At 40.9% G+C, this 25,696-nt stretch overlaps 1 protein-coding gene across 6 annotated transcripts in view; it reads right to left on the bottom strand.

Annotated features, from left to right (window-relative positions):
• SLC9A9 (solute carrier family 9 member A9) overlaps window positions 1-25,696 on the bottom strand; it is a 634,995-nt gene that overhangs the window by 308,878 nt on the left and 300,421 nt on the right. For all 6 annotated transcript variants that reach the window (XM_081569480.1, XM_081569481.1, XM_081569477.1 and 3 more), the window contains exons 7-8: window positions 20,652-20,790; window positions 15,768-15,873 (exon numbers count right to left, since the gene is read on the bottom strand). In XM_081569480.1, the coding sequence (XP_081425606.1) occupies window positions 15,768-15,873; window positions 20,652-20,790 (245 nt within the window). The remainder of the gene's footprint in view (window positions 1-15,767; window positions 15,874-20,651; window positions 20,791-25,696) is intronic.

Raw genomic sequence — 25,696 nt, 5'->3', positions numbered from 1 at the left:
CACTTTCTGCCATAAGGGTGGTATCATCTGCATATCTGAGGTTATTGATATTTCTCCCGGCAATCTTGATTCCAGCTTGTGCTTCATCCAGCCCAGCGTTTCTCATGATGTGTTCTGCATATAAGTTAAATAAGCAGGGCGACAATATACAGCCTTGATGTACTCCTTTTCCTATTTGGAACCAGTCTATTGTTCCATGTCCAGTACTAACTGTTGCTTCTTGACCTGCATACAGGTTTCTCACGAGACAAGTGAGGTGGTATGGTATTCCCATCTCGTGAAGAATTTTCCAGTTTGTGGTGATCCACACAGTCAGAGACTTTGGCATAGTCAATAAAGCAGAAATAGATGTTTTTCTGGAACCAGTTCACATACTGTTGAAGCCTGGCTTGCAGAATTTTGAGCATTACTTTACTACTGTGTGAGATAAGTGCAATTGTTCAGTAGTTTTGAGCATTCTTTGGCATTGCCTTTCTTTGGGATTGGAATGAAAACTGACCTTTTCCAATTCTGTGGCCACTGCTGAGTTTTCCAAATTTGCTTGCATATTGAGTGCAGCACTTTCATAACATCATCTTTTAGGATCTGAAATAGCTCAACTGGAATTCCATCACCTCCACTAGCTTTGTTCATAATGATGCTTCCTAAGGCCCACTTGACTTCGCATTCCAGAATGTCTGGCTCTAGGTGAGTGATCATACCATCGTGATTATCTTGGTTGTGAATATCTTTTTGTATAGTTCTTCTGTGTATTCTTGCCACCTCTTCTTAATATCTTCTGCTTCTGTTATGTCCATACCATTTCTGTCCTTTATTGAGCCCATCTTCGCATGAAATGTTCCTTTGGTATCTCTAATTTTCTTGAAGAGATCTCTAGTCTAGTAACCCAAACTTAGACAATTTGCAATAGCACTACAGTTAAGCTACTGGATTTTTGCAAGTTAACTTGTCATTGTTTACTTGCTAAGTTGTATCTGACTCATTTGCAATCCCATGTCCATGGCATTTCCCAGGCAAGAATACTGGAGTAGGCAGCCATTTCCTTCTCCAGGGATCTTCCTGACCCAGAGATGGAACCTGCATCATGTACACTGGAGGGTAGATTCTTTACCACTGAGATACCAAGGAAGCCCACAAGTTAGCTTGGGTACTTGCCATCCATCCATTCAAATGCTATCCATCTTTTGGGAAATGCCAGGATGAATTAACCCAATCCTAGACCTCAAGTAGCTTTATGTCTCTTAGTAGAGACAACATGTACACAGAAACATCTAATAGCAGGTAGACTGCAATAGGTGATAATAAAATAGGAATTCTGAGAGACAGTGACTTCTTTTGGGCTGGGGAAAGCAGAGGAGAAATGGAAGAAAGTTTTCCTAAAGGATGGAGAGGCATTTAGGTCTTGAATAAGAAAACTTGGGAGAGTGTAGAATCAGTGGTAGGAAATTCAACATGAGTGAGGGGAGAGAGATAGGAGACTGTGTGGCCTATACATGAACAGGAAGCTTACTTGCACACTTTGGGTTTGAATCTGTTATAGGTTAGGCAATAAATACACATTGAATTAATTCATCATAGTTTTTCTAACTACAAAATTTAGAAGAAACAATTAATATGCTCTATGTTTAAAATGGTCAAGGTAGGGACTTCCCTGGTGATCGGTCCAGTGGTTAAGAATTTGCTTTGCACATTGCTTTGTCAAGAGGCAAGGGGTATTCAAGATAAAGAAGCACTTGAAGCCATATGCAAAATAGAACTAAATTAACAGGCAATCATCTGGCAAATGGAAATGCAGAGTTTCCACAAAATAAAATTAGTGACTGGTTTAAATATATTATTAATATATTAGATTTCATCAATTTTCTCAGAATAAATCATGACCCTGAAATTTGGGATTCAGACCAGATTACCAAGTGTTGCAGGTTAAATTGGGTCTGTCCTCAATTAATGTCCTGAATTCTAGTACCTGTACAATATGAACTCATTTAGAAATAAAATCTTTGTAGGCATATTCAAGTTCAGTTGAAGTTATACTGAAATAGCTTGGAGTTTAATCCAATGACTGGCTTTCTTATGAGAAGAGAGAAATCTGGATATAAAGAGACAGACATGGAGGGAAGAGGTAATGTGACAACAGAAGCAGGGATTTGGTGATGAAGCCAAAGGCCAAGGACCACCAATAAAAAAAAAAAAGAGAGAGAATTTGCCTTGCAGTACAGGGAACATGAGCACAATCCCTAGTCAACAAACTAGGATCCCACATGCTGAGGAAAAGCTAGGCCTGTGCACCACAATTAGAGTCCATGCACCACAACAAAAGATCCCCATGCTAAAACTAAGACCTGACACAGCCAAATAAATAAATACTTTTTAAAAATGGTCAGGCTAATTATCATAAGTATGAAAGCATTTCTCTTATATGTTTTATTAGAGCTAGTATCCACAAAAGAGAATTATGAAGCATCAAGTATGACAATCTTCTGTTGGCAAAACATTACTTCATTTTCTTTCCCAGCAGACGTAAAATCTGATCATTCTGTTTCTATCTTTTCTGAAAAACAAGTGGTCCTTAATGCAACTACTGGGTTGCACGTCTAAAGTCTTGGTTTCAACTTGTATGTATGGGGTCCTGTGGCAATGACAAATATAACTAAGTACATATATCCAGGTCCATGAGGAGTGGAGCATGCTCAAAAATATCTGAGAACTAAAATAAATAAGGAGCTCTGAAAGAAATCAAGAAGTGACTTAGAGAAAACAATGATAAGAGTTTCTGACTCATGCGTGTGCTCAAAATTGCCTTTCAGTTTGCATAGTGAGCTTTCAGTGGTGGGCAAGGTCCCTGAAGAGCTGTCTGCAAGGACTCATTTCTGCAATTTTGAACAAGAACTAGAACCAATACTTTATGACACTAACTAAAAGAGCTCTTTGAGAAACCACAAAGAGGCTCACAGTTAAATTCAAGTTACTGGCAAGCAAAGAAGTTTAGGAAACAGCAGGAGGAGGTCCATAATTCTTTGGGAAGAATAATGATTCTGCTGGCAAGTAAGTTATTTCTAGAGAGATCAGTTTTGAGAGGACAATTAACTCCTTTTGGTTAACAGACCACCATTTACACTGTTCTCTGTGATTCCCTCTTTTGGACCCTCTCAGGGAGCGTTAGTATTATATACATACACACACACACATGTATGTACAAACATATGTTTACATGATATGAAGGTTCATTGTGTCATTGTAAATTATGTAAGAGAAAATGTACTACAATCAGTGCCAGGAGACCTGGGATCTACTTGGCATAGTCCAGATACTTAACTAGCTGAATGACTAGGGCAATTCAAATTCATTACTGAGTCCATTGTTTTCTCTTCAGTGAATTAAAAGAAGATGGTCTGCATTAGTGTTCTTTAAATTTGGGTATACAAGAAACCCACAGAAGGGTAGAAGAAAATATAACTTCATAATTACTAATTAGAACGTCTGTGTATTTTATTTTATTTTTTTAAATTAATTTATTAATTTTAATTGGAGGCTAATTACTTTACAATATTGTGGTGGTTTTTGCCATACATTGACATGAATCAGCCATGGGTGTACATGTGTTCCCCATCCTGAACCCTCCTCCCATGTCTGTGTATTTAAAAGTATATAAGTACCCTTGTGGGCAAAAATACACTTGTGTGCAGGTAAGTATGTGATAAAACTATTTTTTTTTCTTCAATAAGGATCAAGAAAGTAAATGAAAGTGAAAGTCACTCATTTGTGTCCGACTCTTTGTGACCATGGAATTCTCCAGGCCAGAATACTGGAGTGGGTAGGATCAAGAAATTCTGGCAAATACTGTTCTAGATGATCTCTAAGCACTTTCCCATCTTAAATGTCTATGACCTGAATTAATGTTTTTACATTTGCTTCAAGGACTACATACTGAAATTCCCCTAAACACAAATCAGTTCCCTTGCAAGAGTGCATTCATAAGTCCAATTTGTTCATAAGTCCAACGAAGTTAGCCTAAGTACCCAACTAATACAACTGAGTATATAATACTGTACTGTAATAAGTTTCTAATACTTTCCACACAAATAATACATAAGCAAACACAAAAACTAAAACAAACATTTTTAATCTTACAGTACAGTACCCTGAAAAGCACAGTAGTAGCAGCTACATCATTGCTGCTTTTATACTTGCTTCTGGACATCGTGGGCTTGAAATAAAGATATGGTACTATTGTACCCTGTATAGTACTAGACAGTAAAGTACATAAAAGCACAAAGGATGCATACATGTGACCATGCATGCCAGATACCTGAACTAACTTACATGATTGGACATATGAACACATTTGCATCTTTGAAAGCTTGAAACATGAAGGTCTGTATGTAGGGGACTTACTGTATATGGAATTGAAGAATTCCTGGGGCCACCACAGCTTCCGATGGACTTCCTGACAACTAAATTACCAGTGTCCCTTCTTGACCTAGACCTTCTCAAAGGCTGGGTCTATCATGTCCCTCTTTGTATTGCCCCCAACCCCATAACAGTACCCAGCAGACATCAGACACTCAAAGGCAGGTCTGTCAAAGGAATAAATCTCTATTTCAAGAAATATTTATCTGCTCTAAAAAGAGAAAGCAGGAGAAATTATTTTTGATCCTCACATACAAATAGACATTTATCTGGATTTATTAGTGGCAGAGTCTATTTTCTTCTAAGATTTAAATCTTCTTATTCAAGACTATTGTCACCTCTATATAGTCTCTGCTACTGATAATATTATTCAGTAGTTCTTTTCTCATTAAAAGTTGATGAAGCCTTCAGATACAGAAGCTGAAAAATAAACATCTGTCACATGGAGTATGATTTTCTTTGACGTTAAATGAAGACTTGAGGGGTTTCTAAGGCTGGAGAATATTGTGCTTTTGGAAGGAAATATTGATTATATCATCAGAACACAGAAAGAGAACAAGTGAGAAAGAAAAAACTCTGACTTGCTCTCAGACAGCACTCTGAGGGGTTTTAAGGTTGATGGGCTATTTTTCCATGCCACATTTTTATTTATTTTTGATCTAGTAAAAAGAGACATTTCTGACAGTTTTCTTACACCACTGCTGAACATAAACTTGGAACTGAAAAGTCAAAGATTTAACAAAATGGAAATCTCCTTTAGGGAATATGAAGGATTCCAAGTTTGCCAAGAGTACAATTATGGTTTAATTCACCATATTGGGCAATGCTACAGTTGGCAGATGAAATATGAGTCTGTGGGATATGAGAATATCAATATAGAAAACAGCACAAATCTATGTTCTTATTTGTAGATCCTCCAATGCATTCAAGATTACTTTCTGTCCATGTTGCAAGGTTTATAAATTTCCATTTAAAACAAACAAAAATTCCTTCAACAGTGTAGTAGTGAGTACTTAGGCAAATTAATTTGAGGTCCAGAGTGAAGAAAAACACCCTTTTATGCAGAGCCCCGACTTTCCATCTTAAATGTTGGTGTTGTCAGGCTTACTCCTTTTCGGTTTTCATTTCCTTGGAGGCAGCTAATACATGTACATACCAGTGTCACCTAAGTGTCTAGTCAGCAGCCTTGTTCCAGGTGTCTACACTCAATGGCCTTTACATGTGGAGGTTCCACACTTGCATAGAGTCCAGATTTTTGAATGAACTAATTTTTGTGTCTCGCTCTACGACATGTATTCATTCACTTATATACCCCATTTTGCTGAAATGAGCCATTGATCCATTTGATATAATTCCCAATATCCTCAACTCCTCTTTCTCCTTCACCTGTATGTTGATTGTTCGTGCCATCTATCTTCTGACAAATTTCTACATGCTTGGGCAGAACATGGGCAACAGAGAAAGAGCTTTCTCTTTTCCCTATGCTTGCTGGCACCATGAGGAGATGTTAAATAATGACAGAAAATATTTACAGTGAAGAAAACAGAAGTAAATTTGTTCACTATTCAAGGTACATGTGCAAGGTCGTTTGCATATTGAAACCAGAAGCTATTTGGTTCAAGAAAGTGCAGGTGTGAGTTAATGAGTTATTTTGCGAGGAGATATACTTCACACCTGTGTTTATTGAGATGGTGTCATTGAGTGTTCAGCCAGCTGGTTAACAAACCCCCTTGAGAATTTTGGGTGTCTACTGCTGCAACTTGAATGCCTAATAGTTTGAGCCTCTGGCTTTATTTTTTGGCTTGGGAAACGCTCAATGCACCTCATTTATTGTTAAATTGCTGGCTAATAAGTTGGACTCACATGGTCCTGTCAATACGAAAGCAAGAACAGTTTGAAGCTGAAGTGTCAGCCAATGACATGTATTTAGAAGCTAAAACTGGCCAGACTTGATTTGAGAAACAAGGCAAACCAAGTCATCTCCCAGTGATTTATTTACTGAGATCTAGAAATGTATTTCCCATCCAGTCATGCAATATGTTCAGTGGCAGGACAAATGGAACACATTCACCTCTGAACTAGAAGCCTTCTTAAGAGTTTCAGACAAGTTTTTGCCAAGCTGAGAGATGATGGAGATGAGAAGTAATGAGCCAGCTTACTTACTCAGATCAAGTAAAGTTGCAACATGCCCATAATAGTCATTTCATTTGGAAATCTTCCTTCCTTGTCTATTACGAAAAAAAAAAAAAAGACTTTCCCAGGTTCCGCTTTTCCTGACTGCTGCTGCTGCTGCTAAGTCGCTTCAGTCGTGTCCGACTCTGTGCGACCCCATAGACAGCAGCCCACCAGGCTCCGCCGTCCCTGGGATTCTCCAGGCAAGAACACTGGAGTGGGTTTCCATTTCCTTCTCCAACGCATGAAAGTGAAAAGTGAAAGTGAAGTCGCTCAGTCGTGTCCGACTCTCGTGACCCCATGGACTGCAGTCCACCAGGCTCCTCTATCCATGGGATTTTCCAGGCAAGAGTACTGGAGTGGGGTGCCATTGCCTTCTCTGGCTTTTCCTGACTACTTACTATACAAAAGCCTTTCAAGAGCTGACCTGACAGATAAGCAGAACCTGAGCTTTCAAGTGTCAGCTTTTCCTTATCACGACAATGTAATTAGGCCCTTGTCATTTGAAACCAATGGGAGAACAAACCTCGGTGATGGGATTGAAACGAATTAACTTTTTCTGTTGTCCCTGATGCTTGTGTGTGCTGCGTTCTCTCTTTCGGACATCTTGGTCAGCTCCTCAGTGAATGGGCCAGGGTGTCACTTGTTTTTACCCTTCTACGTTCAAAAATTTTTTTCAGAGTCTTTTACTCTCTAGAACAAGACTGTAAAGCCCAGTAGCATTGGTTAATAATCAAGGCTGTATTTTCTTTCTTTCAGATTTTTATATGTTTATTTTCTTAGATGGAAACCATCCTAAACTGAGTAAATAATGGGTTACACTGTTTAACTTTCTATATGAGAAAGTGAGGAATGCCAACGGCCTCCCTCCTCCCTCTTCACTTCCAGCGGACATAAAATATGCCCCAGGAACCTAAAAATGGAAGCTGCCTTTATTACAGCAGTGCCTGGAAGCAGAGAAATCATTAGACGCAGTGTCAATGTTGCCATTAGAAATCTTACTCTTCGAGTGTTTAATGACAGTCCCTGAAAGTTTGCTTCTGGCAAAAACCTGACCCCCAAAAGTGTCAGCTGGGAAACAGACTATAAAAATGAATTTTCAAACAACCTGTCCAGCTGTGCTTTTTGGTTATCTTTATAAACTGAAAAGTGGCTTCTGTGACAGGATTCAATTCCACCGGAGATTATGCTATAAATAATACTGCTGAATTATTTCCAATATTCAATTTAAAATAATGACTCAGTAACCTAACGACTTTTAAAAACTTAGCCAAGAAAAATTCTACTTGATCAGAATTTAGGTATGCATATGTACCAGGTACCTCATAGACAGGGTACCTTGGGTCCTGTATTTACTCAAAAGCCACATTCTGTGTGTATGTGTGCAATGTCCTTCCACTACAAAATGATAAAATCCTTTTACCTCAGCAACAAAGAAAACTGAGATACCAATTAATAGGGTAACTTATTCTAATCCCTTAGCAAATTAACAGAAGAGTTAGAAATCTGAGACCCCTCAGTGGCTGATTTTGTAATCAGAGCAGACACTTGTACATACGTTCTCTTCCTTCTCTGCTGTCCTGGCTTGTGGCTTGTGAGAACTCCTTAAATTCCATTTCTATCTACACACCCTCATCTTCCAGAAAGACTTCTCACTAGCATTTGACATTCTGCCCAGTCTTCCTACATAGAACTTTTCTCAGATTGTGCTTGTATATTTCCAATAGCAGAGTATCAGACCTCTGGGTAATAGAAATGCCAACTTTCATTTGCGTATCTAAAAGCCACTTGTTTCCGTAAAACTAAGTTCTTCTATGTGACGACTGAACATATGCAGTGCAATTTCCAAGAGACTGAGATGAGGTGGCTTCAAATGTGGCCCTTGAAGCAAAAGATGATCAAAATAAATCAAATGATCATCATCAAATTAGTAACAACTGAAAGTGAAAGCAGAAAATTGTAGTAATGAGTGAGCCCCCCCACACACATACACACACTGAAGTGTTCATAATGAATCTTACAAGGAGATGAATTCAAAAAGAATAATGAACACTGTGAAAACTGTCTTTTTTGTGAGCTTGATTCCTTTTGTTTGTGTATTAGCATGCACCTGGCATAAGACAGTCCAAGCATCTAAGCCTAGAGGCTGTGCTGTCCTTGAACCTCTTTTCCCTTCTGAACTGTCACCAGGTTACACAGCTTCTTTTGTTGAAATACCCTCATGGATTATTCCTTCCCTTGTACTATTTAGATTTCTCTGTTTGCAAGCAGTGAAAACTAATTCTGGCAACTGTGATCAGCAGGGAATTTACTGGAGGGGAGAGGCATAAAGGCAGCTCCAGGGATCTGTGGCAGGAATAGAGGTTCCCAACAGGGTTTTGCTGTTGGAAAGTCTGGGTGCCAACAGTTACACATCCTTCTAACTTCCTCCTAAAGGTCCATGCCCCCAGGAAGGAGTGTTTGGTTGACCTAGCTTCGGATGCCCCTTTTCTCTTTGGCAGGTGAGGATGGGGTACCTTGGTTAACAAGATGGTATCTGATGGAAGAAGGGTAGTTCCCTCAGTAACATCAGGATGCTACTACCAGTGAAAGTAAGAATGGGTGCTGGGCAGCCAAAGCCAACATATGCCCACCATATTCTTGTAGACTAGGCTCTTGTTTCCCTGGGTCTACACGTCTCCATTTTCAGTTAAGAGTTAGAGAAATGAAATTGCAGCTTAATGTAATTTATGATACACATTTTAGTTGATGTATGAAACTGCTCTGAAATACTTTGACCAGTGGTCCATAAAGAATCTATGAGAATGTTATCAGGGACTTCCCTGGTTGTAGAGTGGATAAGAATCCGCCTGCCAATGTAGTGAACATGAGTTCGATCCCTGGTCGGGGAAGATTCCAGATGTTATGAAGCAGCTAGGCCCATGTGCTACAACTACTGAGCTGTGCTCTAGATCCCATGGGCCAAAACTATTGAAGCTCATGCACCTAGAGAAATGAAAAACCTGTGCACTGCAACAAAGAGAAACCCTTGCTCACCACAACTAGAGAAAGCTGTGTGCAGCAATGAACACCCAGTGCAATTATAATATATAAAAAGAAAAGACTATTATCAGGGATAAGGCAGTCACTAACTTAGACACAGTTTGTTATTCATATTTTAGAAATTTTTCCTTTTGTTGAGCTAAAATCATTCATTCCATTGCTCAAAAGATATTGACTACCTAGAATGCTTCAGCCACACTGCTGGTGCTGATATAGCTCTCATGAACCTGATAGTCTAATACAACTTTGGCCCATCAATCCTAATTCTACACATCAGCTCTGGTTCTATATTTCAGAACTGCAGATAGTAAATCAAATAGCATAGTAAGATCTAGATGCACATAAACAAATGATAGCCATGAAGAAACTATCATGGAAAAAGTTTCCATTCATCATAGTATGACAAAATATAAAATAGCTTAAAAAGTACTTAACAAGAAATTTGTAGGTCTAATGCAAAGACAACTATAAAAATTTACTAAGGGCCATAAAAGATGACTTGAATAAATGGAGAGACATAATGTATTCCTCTGTGGGAAGACTCAACATTGTAAAAACATCACTCCTCCTCAAATTAAACTAAAAATTTAATACAACCCTAACCATAGTCCTACAGTTATTTCCTGCTTGAAACATAATGTTATTTTCAAGTGATTCTGGAATATAAACATGTGAGTGTAGCAAAGAAGCTCTTAAAAATGGGGGAGGGGAATGAGAAATGGATCTATTAGCCATTAAAATGAACGATGGAGCTGAGATGATGAAAGCAGTGAAGACTAAGAGCTCAGTGGAACAACAGAAAGCCAGAACATATATACACATATGTGTACCTACATACATGGACATTATGTTAAAAATTCATAGGTTAAGGTTGAAAGGTATTAGGATGCTGCTGCTGCTGCTACTACTAAGTCGCTTCAGTTGTGTCCAACTCTGTGTGACCCCATAGATGGCAGCCTACCAGGCTCCCCTATCCCTGGGATTCTCCAGGCAAGGACACTGGAGTGGGTTGCCATTTCCTTCTCCAATGCATGAAAGTGAAAAGTGAAAGTGAAGTCGTTCAGTCGTATCCGACTCTTAGCGACCCCATGGACTGCAGCCTACCAGGCTCCTCCATCCATGGGATCTTCTAGGCAAGAGTACTGGAGTGGGGTGCCATATTAGGACGAGTGAATAACAATCTAGGAAGAAAATCAAATCCTTCCTATATCTCACACCTCATATCCCTCACATCAAAACAAATTCCAGTTTGGATTCTAATGTGAACAAAAAACAGTCACATATTAAAATAAAGTAAAAATTATTATTAATGATATTGGGCTTATTAAGCAGAAATTACTTCCCTGGTGGCTCAGTGGTACAGAATTTGCCTGCCAGTGTAGGAGATGCAGGTTCAATCCTTGGGTCAGGAAGATCCCCTGGAGAAGTAAATGCCAACCCACTCCAGTATTCTTGCCTGGAGAATTTCATGGACAGAGGAGCCTGGAGGGCTACAGCCTATGGGGTTGCAAAAGAGTTGGACACAGCTTAGCAACTAAACAACAACAAAGAACAGAAATTAATAAAACTTGGAACTTTCTAAGGAAAGAAAAAATTAACCAAATGAACCTTGAAAATGTCTAAACCAAACTTTTCCCTTATGTAAACAAACAAAATACAATATATTTAGAAGACAAAATCATGAATGGAGAGCATCTGTAGTCTACAAGATAGTCAACAGTTAATATTTTTGAATCAATAAAGAGCTTCTAAAATTTAATGTGACAAAGAGAAACACTTCAGTAGGAAAAAAAGGACAAAGGGCATAAACAGGTAGTTCACCAAGAGAGGAATATAAATTGCCAATGATGACATATAATTAAAATCCTTTCCTTAGTAAAAATATATAAATTTAAATCAGAATGAAATGGAGGTTGATTATCAAACTAGCAGGAGGGAATATGAGTTCAGGGGGTGAAGCTGTGAGTGAATGATCTCTCTCTTACACTGTTGGTGGAAGTATAAAGGAATACAAATTTTCTGGAGGATAACTTGGATGTATTTTTCCAAGACATTAAAATTTTAGCATTTTCATTAACCCAGGAATTTTATTTTTAGGTAGTTATATAAATAGAAGTTTATATATCAAGCTAAAAGGATTATCACAGCAATCATATCAATAATGTTGAAAACTATAAATGATCAAAAGGTTGATATAATAAATTATAGCAAGTTAATATGTTATAGTGGGGCTTCCATGGTGGGTCAGAAGGTAAAAAACCTGCCTGCAATGCAGGAGACCCAGGTTTAAGTTTGGGAAGATCCCCTGGAAAAAAGAATGGCTACCCACTCCAGTATTTTTGTCTGGAGAATTCCATGGACTGAGGAGCCTGACGGGGTACAGTGCATGGGGTCGTAAAGAGTCAGACACAACTGAGTGACTAACACTTTCAGTATAATACTAGGGAGCCATAAAAAATAATATAGAAGAATATTTAATATCATGAAAATATTCACTATAAATTGTCAAGTGAAAAAAATCATTATTTAAAAATAAAAATATAGTTACAAACACATATTGTGTGCATGCTCATTTGTGTCCAAGTCTTTGTGACTCCAGCAACTGTAGCCCACTAGGCTCCTCTGTCCATGGGATTTCCCAGGTAAGAATACTGGAGTGGATTGCTATTTCCTTCTCCAAGCGCTCTTCCTGACCCAGGGATGGAACCCATGTCTCCTGCATTGGCAGGTGGATTCTTTACCACTGAGCCACCAGGGAAGCCCTTGCATATATTTAATTATGTATATATACTAATATTTGCATATAATTAGATGAATTCAGACAGATACTGACAATAGTTATTAATAGGCAGTGAGAATACAGGTAACTCTTATTTTATTTCCTTCAGTAAATCCACATTTTCTAAATTTTCTACAAGGAAAATGCCTTACCTTGGCAGTAAGAAAAAATTTTAAAAAATATTATTCTGTTTAAAGCAACAGAAATCCTTTTTCTCCCCAAATGAAATCTTAGATGAAAACTCAATCTGTGGAACCAATAAAAGGGGTGAAGTGGGGGTGCTCTCTTGGGAGGCATCCTCTAGCCCCCACCTAGCAATGTCAGGGCTGGGGGAATTCTGCTGAGAAAGTATTGTGTGTAAGCACCATTTCAAGGACATACATGAGGTATTCTTAGGGAACCCGTACACAGCCCCAGGATGGTTGGTTAATACTGCAGTTACTCATAAACTCTTTATACCTTATTTCATTTCATCCACTATATTCATCATCATATGTTTATTCATTAAGCACTTTTTGAAAAATTTTCTATATTTTTAGCTTTGTATTATATTAGTTTACTTGTGGATTAGAACTGAAAGGGTTTTCTTATTACATGAAATATCCCCAGGAAATTGTAATTTAATACCACACTGTCAGATTTTATTGAAGGCTGATATGAGAAATGACTACATAAAGAACGGATCTCCATCTTTCCTAAAACAATACATTGTCCGTTATGGTGCTCAAAGGCCTTTATATAAAGATGTATGTGATAAATTCACCTACAATTTTAGAAAAAAAAGGCGTACCCATTTTTATAAATAATTGTGACTTCCTTTTATAATACTGTGTTATTCCTGCACAACTCATGTTTCTCTTTTGGCTTTGGCTGCCAGAAAGCTCAGAGCCATATTTATTGCCAAACCACAGCAATGAACAGCTGTCTCATTTTGCAGAACGACTCTATCCCAAAGCACTTGAGTGCCCAGCCTCAACTAAATGGTCCCATGATATGCATGGCTCGTGTTATGAGTTGCCTCAAAGCCAATTTAGAAATAGGCAGGGATCAAATAATAAACAAACACATAAGTAATATAGACTAAGCAGGCTTGGTCTTTAGCAGTACAAAATGCTCACACTTAAAGTTTGATTTCTATCAAACATCTGTCCAACTTGTTGCTTAACCTGAAGTTCTGTTCTGGTTAAGTGCTCCCCTGGGTATAGCTGTGGGCATTTGGGTCTTTCTGCTACTAAAGCCCACACATGCATCCACTCAACCCATGACACTGGCTCTTTAGATGAGGTCTGCATGGTATCCAATAAGGATATCAGGTCCAAAGTGTAGCAAAAGAGCAAGGCGCAGATAAACCAATAATTTATACATGGACCATAACCTTAAAATGAGTTAAGAAAACATGATCTTGCTGAATTGGATCAGCAAATAGTAAGATAATTTTCACACACAGAAAGGATCTTAGGCATTGGGATATGTGTGTATATGTTTGTGTGTTCTGTTACAATGTTAAACTGTAGACTAAAACATATCAGGTGAGTTAAGATACTTTACCTTTTCAGAAAGTCAAATATGTATTCTTATTGTTAACATTGTTTAAGTTATTTTACACCATGTTAGGTGCTGAAAAGGGCAGAGAATGTGACATATCAGGTGAGTTAAGATACTTTACCTTTTCAGAAAGTCAAATATGTATTCTTATTGTTAACATTGTTTAAGTTATTTTACACCATGTTAGGTGCTGAAAAGGGCAGAGAATGTGGAGGAAAGGGAACAACAACTTTTCCAATGACCTATGTAAACTTTTTCCTCCATTATTTCATTTAAGAGACACTAAGTATCCATTTTCTTTGCAATGCATAAGCTCTGTAGCAACCTTTCTAATAACAAGGCAAGGCTCCAATACAATGGATGTTGTGTTAGAATGGTTTGGAATGATACAGGACCTGGTTGGGTGGACTCTGGTAATGTAGTCTTGATTATAGTGTCATAAAAGCTCGCAGGTGGCTGTTTGTATCAGCAACAGACACTCTCAAGCCTGTGGAAACAGCCTGGTTCCTGTGGCTATGAAGTAAGATGGGTCAGATGCCTGGAGCAACAGATTATCATTACAAAAAAAAGATCTGCCGTGGCTTTCACAGCACAGCCCAAACCAGCCTAGATGCCAGGGGACCAGACAGGCCCCTGGGACCCCAAATATCTTCCTACTCTTGGAGGCCTGCCTCATATTCCAAAGATAGAATTTCATTCAAGGTAGCAGTGCTTGGTGCCCATGAGCCCCGGCTCTGGAATTAGATCTTTTAGTCTGAAATCCCAGCTCCTCCACTGGCTGTTGGCCAAGTAAACTGGTTATAGTCCCTAATGTTGGGTCTTTCTGTAAATTAATGCCAACATGCAGGAAAAGCAGTTAGCCAGCACTTGGCTCATTGTAAGCTTTCTCTATATCAACCTTTATTATTATTTACACTTAAAGTACCACCTATTAAAATGCGAGTATCTCTGGAGGCATACCTTATTCCCAGTTAGCATTTTCGGGGGGGTGGGGTCTCACCACCTGAAATTCAACTAAGATGTAGCGAACAGCAAGGGATCCAGGACTCAAACCGGGGAGAAGGAGGGAACTAGGCCAAAGGAAAGAAATAGCTCTGACATTTTGCTCAGAGCCACGGTGATTCTTCTACATGGAAAAGCACCCAATCGTTGCAGCTAGCCAAGCATAAACCCCCGCTATTTCAGAAAGGCAATCTAATTGCAGAACTCAGATACAGCATGCAAGCTACGGGCCCCCGCCCACAGGCCTCCCCTCCCTCCGGGGGACCTTAGGGACTGCCTCTTTCTCCATCAACCGTTCCATCTCAGAGGACTCTACATATAGACCTTCTACGGTAAGAGACACTGAACCGAAACCACCGCGTTAGCTCCTTGTTTTCTGGTGTGCCACGGAACGTAGGCAAAGATTTTTAACACCGTTGGGTGTGGTGAGGCGCACACCCGGACAGACCGCCTTCGTGGGCGTCGCTGTTAACAGCCAATGGAAAGCCAGCACTCATTCCCGCAAAGCAGCCTTGCATCCCTTCACACTCTGAGCGGAGACTCCTAGGTGTAAAGCCATCCATCCGTACATCAGTCATTCGTAGATTTCAACGTCCCCTTCCTGACCAGCAAGGAGAGAAGAGGAATCGGCACTTTGGAGACTTCCGATTGAGCTGTCATATAATGGATGCATTTTTTTTTTCTCCAGGGTACCCAGGAGAGGCTGATTCTGACACAATCCATTTAACCTCCTGCAGGGTTAGGGAGGGGGACTTGGTGAGGGGCGGGAAACACAGGTATTCACACATCCGGTGGCTACGCAGGAGGAAGCACTGACCTGTTAGGCCAGCGGCCTCGGCAGACAGAAAGGCGCTCCAAGACAGGAGGAAAAACAGGCCCGTTTCCAGCATAGGGAACTCGCACAGTTTGGTAAATTTGGTCAAGTGACAAAGAGGCGTTAAGGGAAACAACAACTGCTTTTATGAATAAATCTCCCTCTTGGCTGAGAAAAACTCCTCTGGTGGTGATAGTTTTAGAGGAGAGAACCGATTCTCAAACCTGACTGTTTCACTCACTGAGACTCCCTTTGAAAGACGGCATGAGTCATGCTTCATTGGGGGCTGAACCCGGCTGTAAAAACGCAAAGTGGTCTTGAGATTAACAAAGATGTCTTACTAAGAGGATGGAGTCAGCTAAGTGGAGACACAAAACCCCTTAAGTTTGGCCTCAACTCTTTGGGTGTGCCCTTCAGGAGACAGGCAGATCTGGGAAAATAAAGTCAAGGAGAGTGTGTCTGGTGGAGATGCTGCCAATCGATCCACACTCCCAGGAGTGGCCTCCCAGGCCACTGCTCCCCAGGGAATTTTCTCTTAGGGATGGAAACTGGATAAGGAGGAGCATTTTTGTTCAGTGATGGGGAAGCTGCCCAGGCTCTCTTTGCATAAGTAGGATAGAGGAAAATGTGTATTATTTCTAAGTCAAGCAAGATGCCCTTTGGCGGGCAATTTTTCATTTTGTCCAAGATAACACTTGGCCAATCGTCTATAAATTGCAAATAGAACAGAGGCACAGTGATTTGAGCCTTGCAGAGAATGGGCTATGGGGAGATGATTAGGAGTATGTGATGGATGGGAAAGGGCTACAACTGCAGTTGTATTCCCTATTAGGCAGAAAATGCCCTGACAGGCAAGGAAATGTTACATTGCAATTTCATGTTTCTGGAAAAAAAATCTAAGGGAGATTCCACCTTTAGAGATGTTTAGCAGCCAGACAGGGAAGCAAAAGCATGACCTCTGGAGTGCAAGATCTGGGTTTGAGGCTTGGCTTTGCCAGTCATTGACTGTGTGATTTCTGAGCAGTATGTTAACCTCTCTGAGCCTTATTTGTATCCAAGGTGAACTGGCATAAGAATAATACCTATCCCCACAGTGTGAAGAGTAACATGAGATGACAATATTAAAAATGTTTTGTAAAGTCTTAGAAAGCACACAATACCAAGGATTATATCATGGTTGGGAGTGTGACCTCTAGAAGGCAACTCTACCTGGGCTCGTATTCACTGTATCAGCTTAGATGTGTACCTTGGCCACGCTGTGCTTTGGTTCCCATGTCTGAAAATGGGCATAAACAGTGCAACCTACCTTCTAGGTATATAGAAGAGTGCCTGGCATGTGACAAGGGATGTGTAAGTTTGTCATTTAGTGTAATTTAAGTGAATCTGTTTTGTGAAACCTCTTTTCTGTAAAGAGATTCAGTAAGGATGTGGAAGCAATTCTTTATCAGGAGGAGCACCCCTTTCCCCAGATCTGATCCAATGTCAGGGCAGACTTCCAGTCTCCAGGAATTTTTGCCCTTCTCTTATCAAAATCTGTTCACTTATGTGTTCATGCATTTCCTGCACATCAGGCAGAGAAGAGTTCCAATCTCAGCTCTTCTACTTTGTGCCATCCCCGGGGATGAAAGCCTGGGTTTAAGTCCTGGCCCTAAAATGTCCTAGCCTTGGACAAGTTGTCTAAAATTATGTGTCAGTTTCTTCAGCTGAAAATTGAGAGAATAATAGTATCTCCTTGCCAGGATTCTTATAAAAACTCTCTGAGATAATCTATGCAAAATGTAAAAGATAATGGGTGGCACTTGGTAAGGTTCTCAACATATATAAGATGATATTAATATCATGCCCATTATGACTGACATGTGACTCAGAATGAGCTATGAATACTTAATCTCCTCATGTATAAAGCAGGAATGATAATAATCTGTCTTATAGGGTTAATTCAAATGAGCAGATATATATATAAAGACACATGCTAGACATTCACAAAATGTTGTGATCATTACTATTGTTCAGTCGCTAAGTTTTGTCTCACTCCCTGCAAGTCCATGGACTGCAGCATGCCAAGCTTCCCTGTCCTTTACTATCTCCTGAAGTTTGCTCAGACTCATATCCATTGAGCTGGTGATGCTACCTGACTATCTCACTATCATTCAGTTCAATTCAGCCGCTCAGTCATGTCCGACCCTTTTCAACCTCATGGACTGCAGCACACCAGGCTTCCCTGTCCATCACCAACACCCAAAGCTTGCTCAAACTCATGTGCATCAAGTCAGTGATGCCATCCAACCATCTCATCCTTTCATCCCTTTCTTCTCCTGCCTTCAATCTTTCCCAGCATCAGGGTCTTTTCCAAGGAGTCGGTTCTTTTCATCAGGTGGCCAAAGTACTGGAGCTTCAACTTCAGCATCAGTTCTTCCAATGAATATTCAGGACTGATTTCCTTTAGGATTGACTGGTTTGATCTCCTTGCAGTCCAAGGGACTCTTAACAGTCTTCTCCAACACCACAGTTCAAAAGCATAAGTTCTTTGGCACTCAGCCTACTTTATGGTCCAGCTCTCACATCGATACATGACTACTGGAAAAACCATAGCTTTGACTAGACGGATCTTTGTTGGCGAAGTAATGTCTGCTTTTTTGTTGTTTATGTTGGTCATAGCTTTTCTTCCAAAGAGCAAGCATCTTTTAATTTCATGGCTGCAGTCACCATCTGCAGTGATTTTGGAGCCCCCGAAAATAAAGTCTGTCACTCTTTCCATTGTTTTCCCATCTATTTGCCATGAAGTGATGGGACTGGATGCCACGATCTTCGTTTTTTGAATATTGAGTTTTAAGCCAGCTTTTTCACTCTCCTCTTTCACTTTCATCAAGAGGCTCTTTAGTTCCTCATTATTATTACTATCATCATTACTATTTCTCTACTCCAAATGACATGTGACCTCCATTGTAATTCCCCGTAATAATTCAGAGGCAAAAAAAAAAAAAAAGAAGGGGAGTAGTGATTAAGAGTGTGGTCTGGGCATGGTCCGTCTCTTGGGTTCATTTCCTGGGTTTGACCTTGGCTCCACTTCCTAGTTGCATGACCTTGGGCTTTTACAGGTAAAACAAGTAGGAGGGGCCTGACCTATCACCAGTACTGGGTAGATTGTTAATCATTAATTTTTGGTTGGAAGTCAACCCTACCTATTCTGACTTAGTTTTGTCAATGGAGTTGACATTCTCCAGGGTTTCCAGGACACAACTTTGGGGTGGTCTTTTGACTTTCTCCTCTCGTTTAGCTCATAGAACCAGCCAATCACTGAGTCCTAGAGGGTCTTCTACATTGACCTCCTTTCTGACTTTCTCCTACAGGTCATTATCACAGTTTTCTTTGATTTCAATCTGCCTCTTCTCATTCATCCTTCGTACCAGTTCCTCATTTATGTTTTAAACACAAGACCTTCAGTGTGTCATGATCCTTGGAGAAATCTTCAGTCGCATATTGTGGACTATAGAGAGATGCTCGGGCTCCTTTGAGTGGCACTCCAAGGTACTCCACAAGCTGCCTCCTTCACACTTGTGTCTGCTCATTTTGCACTGCTCACCAGCCTGGGCTCTAAGGTCCTCTCTGGGACAACTGCTATAGGCCATGTCAGTGCCCCCCACCCCCCACTCCTGACCTTCATGAATGCTGATCTTCTCGTGAATCACCTATGTGGTCTTTGCCTGCATCTTACCTATCTTTCAGGTCAAGCCTAAGTCCCACCCTGTGTGTAAATACTGCTTTTCAGGTTATTTTCCAGAATCATCAGATTGGCCAAGAGTCTGTTGGACTTTTCCAGACATGGTGGCCTCATCCTTATATTTTTGTAACCTTAATAAGGTGGCTGCAGCTTTAGCACTCTCTTTCTATCCAACTCTTTCTGTAGAGCTTGTCTTTCCAAGCCTGTCATTAGTTGGAGGCAGGGTCCATGTTTTATTCATCTTCTGATTTATCTGAGAAAGCTTTAGTAGAACCTAGCCTTTTAGCAGTTGCTCAGTGAACTGTTGGGTCAGTCCTCATGGAAGAAGAGTCCAACATTTTGCTTTTTTGCCTTGATCCCTGACCCCTCTTCCACCATTCTCCTTTAGTCCTTCCCTTTGCCCCCAAGATCTCTAATCCTTTGTCGTGACCCCTCTCTCTGGACTCTGTTAAGCCCGCATACTTGACATTAGCCATCTGGTTCCTCCTAGAATCTGACATTTTTGCCCTATATAACTGCTGTGAGTGAGGAGACCACCAGATGAGCTTCTTTCCCTGACTCAAGTTCTCTAGGAACTCTACCCATCCTCCCACCTCTCTACTGAAAAAGAGGGAGTAGGATGACACAATTGCCTGGATCTGGCAAGCATCATTTCTAAGTTGCTTGCCATTCTTCTTCCATAAAACAGCTATGGATGCTCGTTTAAACCCACCATGATTCTTGACTTAGCCAACTCTCTGAGCGAGTGATTGATATGAGTTTAAAAAGGATTCAGAGAATACTTAGTATGTCACTCTTGAGTCAATCCTGTTTTATTCTTGACATTGGATATTCACTTCTTCCTCTTGATCTTAATATAGCCAAGCCTGATATCCCCCTGGCCACCTATATTCTTAGGTGGGAATTTTTAAAGACTGTTGATATCCTGGGATCAGACAGTATGAGCAGTGCTAGAATTGGCCTTTGGCAGGAAAAGAGCCTGGGCCCCTCTTCCACTGGTACCAGCCTATGCTTCAGAATCAAGATGGCCCCAGTGGTGCTGTACTACACTTGAACAAGACTATCTAGCCGTTTCCTGGTCTGGAGTTTGTTAGTCCTCAGAAACATCCCAAGGATGTTGCCTGCTCTTAACAGTCCCCAGCTTCCCACACACAGACAAAGGATATCAGTGCCGTGACAACAGCATATGCAGACCCCATGGCAAATGAGCCGGCGAAGATCCCCAGGAAATTCCCCACGGACTGGAAAAATGCTGCGGCATCAAATGTGTTTGGATTCTCCTTGGGACTGTAAATGGATATAGAGCTGAAAAGAGAAGAGGGTGAAGGTTAGTCAGGGACTCCTATCTCATGGTCCAAACACCAGAAGTCAGAATTTAGCACCCAATTTTGGGAAAGACACCTTCTCCAGGAGGTTAGGTGCTGGTTGGAAGCATTCAGTGGAAATGGATGAGGACAAGGAGAGGCAGAGAAGGCAGAAAGCTTTCCCCTTCCTTACAGCCCAATCTCCTGGTATCCATATATTGTTGCCAGTCAGTAAACATTTTTATATTGGAAGGGTCATAAAGAATATTGTTTCTGAGCAAACTAGGCATTAAAACATGGTAGGTATATATGGAATCTGCTAAGGAGATAGATAACTGTGAATTATTTAGTGGCCATATGTCTTTGGTGCTGTTATATATTCACAAATGTTCCTGATAAAAAGTGCACTTTTATGGCCTGTGCACAAATGGGCGATACAAATCACAGCGTGCACAAAATATTCTGCCGTGATCTTGTCATAAACCACAAAGCATTGCTGCTCTCCAGTGTAACCCTTCAGAAACAGAGCCCAGACGACATTCAGAGCATCACAGGATTAACCTCTGGGGAGAGACAAAACCCTCATTTTCCGACCGAAACAAATGGCAGCAGCTGCCTGAGGTCATCTTTTATGCCCCGATTCTGGGGGCTGCCAACAGATTTATATCCACAGAGAAAAATCAATCCACCAATAGGTGGTTTGTTCACTGAAATATTTTTGAAGATGTCGTACTTGCTGTTTTTTTCAGCCAGGGCCTCAAATCCTACAGTGTTGATGTAAAGGACAAGGTGTGACCTATTTTAGGAAACATGAGCTCCATCTTGTAGCATTAACATGACAGATGTGCTAGCACCAGTAGTGTTGGGGAGACTAATAAAGTCCCTTTTCAGGTTTTCTTTGTTTGTTTGTTTTTTACAGTTTTTATTTTAATGCAAAGTCTTTAAAACTAATCAGACAAAATCAAGAGTTTCTCAGTGGCTTCTGGAAGGAACTTTGTAGCCCTGTAGAGAGCAAAGAGGATACTAGACACACTGACTTGAGATTAGATAGGTGTTTACGAGATGTAACTGAATCTTTTATGGCTTGGACGATTAAAGTACCTTAACTCTCTGACCTGACTTTTTGTGTCTGGAGACTAAGAGTTAAGAGAAAGCAGGGAGAGTGGATTCCAATTCTCCTCCAGGAAAATGTGTGGCATAAAAAAAGGTAGTTTTAAATGTTTCTAGTTTTTCCCTGGATGTCTTTAAACCCCCAAAGTAGGCCAAACACTTCTGCTTTGATCACGTAATTGGATAAGGAAGATAAATGTGGATCTCAAATGGAGCCCTGAAATGTATGCAAGAAAGGGATTGCCTTTGAAGTGTTTTTCGTTTTGTAAAGTGTTGTGCTTTGCAGGAAAAAAGGAAATGCAAACCCACATTTGGGTCCTTTGTGGCTGACAGTCCTGGGAAAGGGTGTAAAACCCATGGCCATTCTGAAATTCAGTGTCTACAGCTGTGTGTGTGTGAGTTGATATGAACATATTTCTTCATTTGAAGAAATAATAGTGACGAGAAAACATTTCAGTTGCAGTCTGCCTTTGAAACACGGGTTTTTGCACAGTCACACTCTTTTGTAAATAATTCTGTTAATTCCTAAGGTTGCTCCCAGCAGATCTGATCCTTAGAACAAGCATCTCTTCACCCCCATCTTCACCTTCACACTCCCCAGAAGTGTTTTGTCTGTCCTGATGCTTCCCCAGCTTGAAGTAGCACCATCACATCTTTTGGCCATATTCTGGATGATTATTTATGTAATGTTTGTTTTTAAACTAACTCATTTTTATTCAAATACAAGACTGAAGTGTTAGTTGCTCAGTCGTGTCTGACTTTTGCAGCCCCACGGATTATAGCCTGTCACGCTGCTCTGCCCGTGGGGTTTCCCAGGCAAGAATACTGGAGTGGGTTGCCATTCCCAGTGCCATTTCCACTGGAGTGGTAGCAAAGACAAGGAGGCAGAGAATTGAGGTGGCTCAGATGGTACAGAATCTGCCCATCAATACAGAAAATGCAGGGTCGATCCCTGGGTCTGGAAGATCCCCTGGAGGAGGAAATCGCAGCCCACTCCAGGATTCTTGCCTGGGAAATCACATGGACAGAGGAGCCTTGTGGGCTCCACAGTACATGCGGTTGCAAAAGAAACAAAAAGTGGCTAAACAACAAGAAAGGTAGAAGCATAGAGTTATGGCAGGAGCCTGGGAGCACGTGTATGAGCACTGGTGGAGGGTAAAGGCAGGTAGATGGCATCACTCAAAACTTTAAACCCCACGTTAAGAATATACAAAAAGCCCTCACATCTACATAATGCTTAGTCCTCTTATGCCTGCCTTATAACTGGGCTTGATCCGGTAACATCTCTGCCAGGTAATTAGGGCGCGTATGTTTATCTTTCCTCCCCTTGCCTTTTTAAAAATAAAATACAGAAACTAAGAGTCAGGGAAATAAAGATCTATAGTCACTAAGTTCCAAATGTAGATTTATTTCTCCCTTGAAAAAGTGATTTGTTAGGAGGAAAACCTAAACCCGCATCAGCATAGTTGAGTGAGTGTGGCTGTGATGTAAGGGCAATTGGAGTTCAGGTACCAGAACTTTACATTTCATGCCTGGATGGAACACGAGAAGCGCCCTCACAAATGCAGACAGAGTGCAGAACATGTTGTGTGTTGTGTGGGGCAACAGCACCCTCTGTCCCATCCTACGAGCAAGCAAGAGACAGGGCTTCTCCTGGCAACTTGCTTTCATGTCTGGCTTCTGCTCCAGCACTTAAGCTTTGTGGGGTCTGGCCTGGGTCTTGTTCTTCTTTGTATGCCCAGGACACAGCCTGGTGCCTGGCCTATGGCAGACTATATAAAGTCTGAGGAAATGAAGGCAGGCTGACTGGAAGTCAGAGGGGAAAAAGGAAGAAATGCAGGAAGGGAGGAGTCTTGCCAAAACAAGTCATCTTTAAAATAAACCATCATCTATAGATTTTTATTAGGCATTGACGATATATAGATATAATGAAAATAATGAAGGACAGGGAAGCCTGGCATGCTGCAGTCCATGGGGTTGCAAAGAGTCGGACATGACCGAGTGACTGAACAGCAACAATATATTGTCCTGTGTGGTTACTTTTAACGTCATCAATTCAAGCCTGAAGGGGACACTTGAGATTCTTTACTTGAGCTTCAAAGATCTGATCCTTCTTGGCTATATGTCCTTGGGTGAGTTACTTCATCACTTAGGTTCTGTGTCAAAGTCTATAAAATGGACATAGTAGTACTTATGCCCCAGAAATGTGCAAGGATATGAGGTATATTTAAACACACAAACACACACACACACACACATATATGGACTTTACTAGGGTGTCCAGTGGGTAGGACTCTGCATTTCCACTGCAGGGGGCACAGGTTCGATCTCTGGTCAGGCAACTAAGATCCCACATGATACCAGACCAAAAAAAAAAGAAGATGAAAAAAAACCCCCCCAAAAACTCCTATATATTTATCTTGTAGGTTGTAGGGCTATTCATTGAGTGCTGATAATGTGCACAAAAAATAAGACTCTCAAAGAACATTGCCTATCATCATCACCAGCGCCATAACTGCATCATCATTGTGCTAAGACTGTCCACAGGCTCACAATGACAGACAGCAGAGTGCGGAGGCTGAACCAGGCCTCGGTTCCAGGTATGGGCTGATGGAGTGTGGCTCCCCTCCCAGCACACTGTGCTGCAGAGGAACTAGTCTTTTCCGGATGGGAGCAGAAGGGTCTCGAGGGAGGAAATGGCCATAGAAGTGATGCTAGTTGGTTTTGTGTGGAGCTCTTGGCTCCATGGATGAAGGAGAAAAGGAGCATCCTCAGCAGCCTGGACAACGATGTGCTCCAGGTCAAGGACAGGCCAGGACACCGAGCTTGAGTCACATCTCCCCAGGTTTCACAGGGGACATTCTGCAGGCAAAGCCCTCTGGCTTCTGGTGAGGGGTGAGGCCAAGAAAGAAGGGGCCTTATAGCCCAGGGATGTTGAATTTCTTCTGACTGCCAGGGTTTTAGGAAATTATTCCTCCAGACTCGACGCCCTGGCAAAGGAGGCATCTTTCTGGGCTCCAGTTTTCAGCTGCAACATGAAGCCTCTAGATTATGGAGCAGCAGCTACAGAGAGTGTTTTCAGAAACAACCAAGGGTTTGGGTAGCATGTGTAGTTTTCCAACTTCAACCTGACAAAGGAAGGACGATGACGTTCCAGCCAGCCCTACTGCTGGTTTCAGCACTTGGGGCTTAAAAAGTAAATCCCTCCTCTCATGCACCAAGGGAGCCGTTTAAACCATTAGTGGATGCAAATACCAGACTGGCAAGAGGTGAGGAAGAAGAACTGGACTTTGTGGTGCTTGCTCTATGGGACACCACTCTGAAGATGCACTGTTTATAGCATAATCTGGTGAAGGTAGATCTGTGATCTGCAGATTTTGGAAAAGGATATTTGAGTTGGATAGAACAAATATCCTTGAAAATAACATGACCAGAACTACACAGTGGTGTTTAAAAATTCATCTTATAAATTGGAAATAAGGCCAGGTTATTGATTCATTCTGTTCAGGAACAGATTATTCAGCAAAAACTAGTTTGATGATCGTGTATTGCATCCAGTCTCAGAAATAAATGTGCGTATCTTTTATTCAAAAGTTTTGAAATGGATGAAATAGCCTACATTCCTTTGAAGAGAGCAACATGAATAAGGATCACAGTGCTCACTGTATCATTTAAGGTTCACAGACATGACAGAAACTCCAGTGTTCTCAACAACCCATCTTTTCATCTTTCCGAAGTTCCTACAGGGAAACCCCTGGCAGCTTAGGTAGCGTTAAGAGCATAATACCTGAATCTGA

This window comes from Giraffa tippelskirchi, chromosome 2 (assembly GCF_054371585.1).
Source record: "Giraffa tippelskirchi isolate mGirTip1 chromosome 2, T2T-mGirTip1v1.2.pri, whole genome shotgun sequence".
In the NCBI taxonomy this organism is placed as follows: Eukaryota; Metazoa; Chordata; class Mammalia; order Artiodactyla; family Giraffidae; genus Giraffa; species Giraffa tippelskirchi.
The sequence above is the reverse complement of the archived record's forward strand: the minus strand, read 5'-3'. Positions and strand labels throughout refer to the sequence as shown.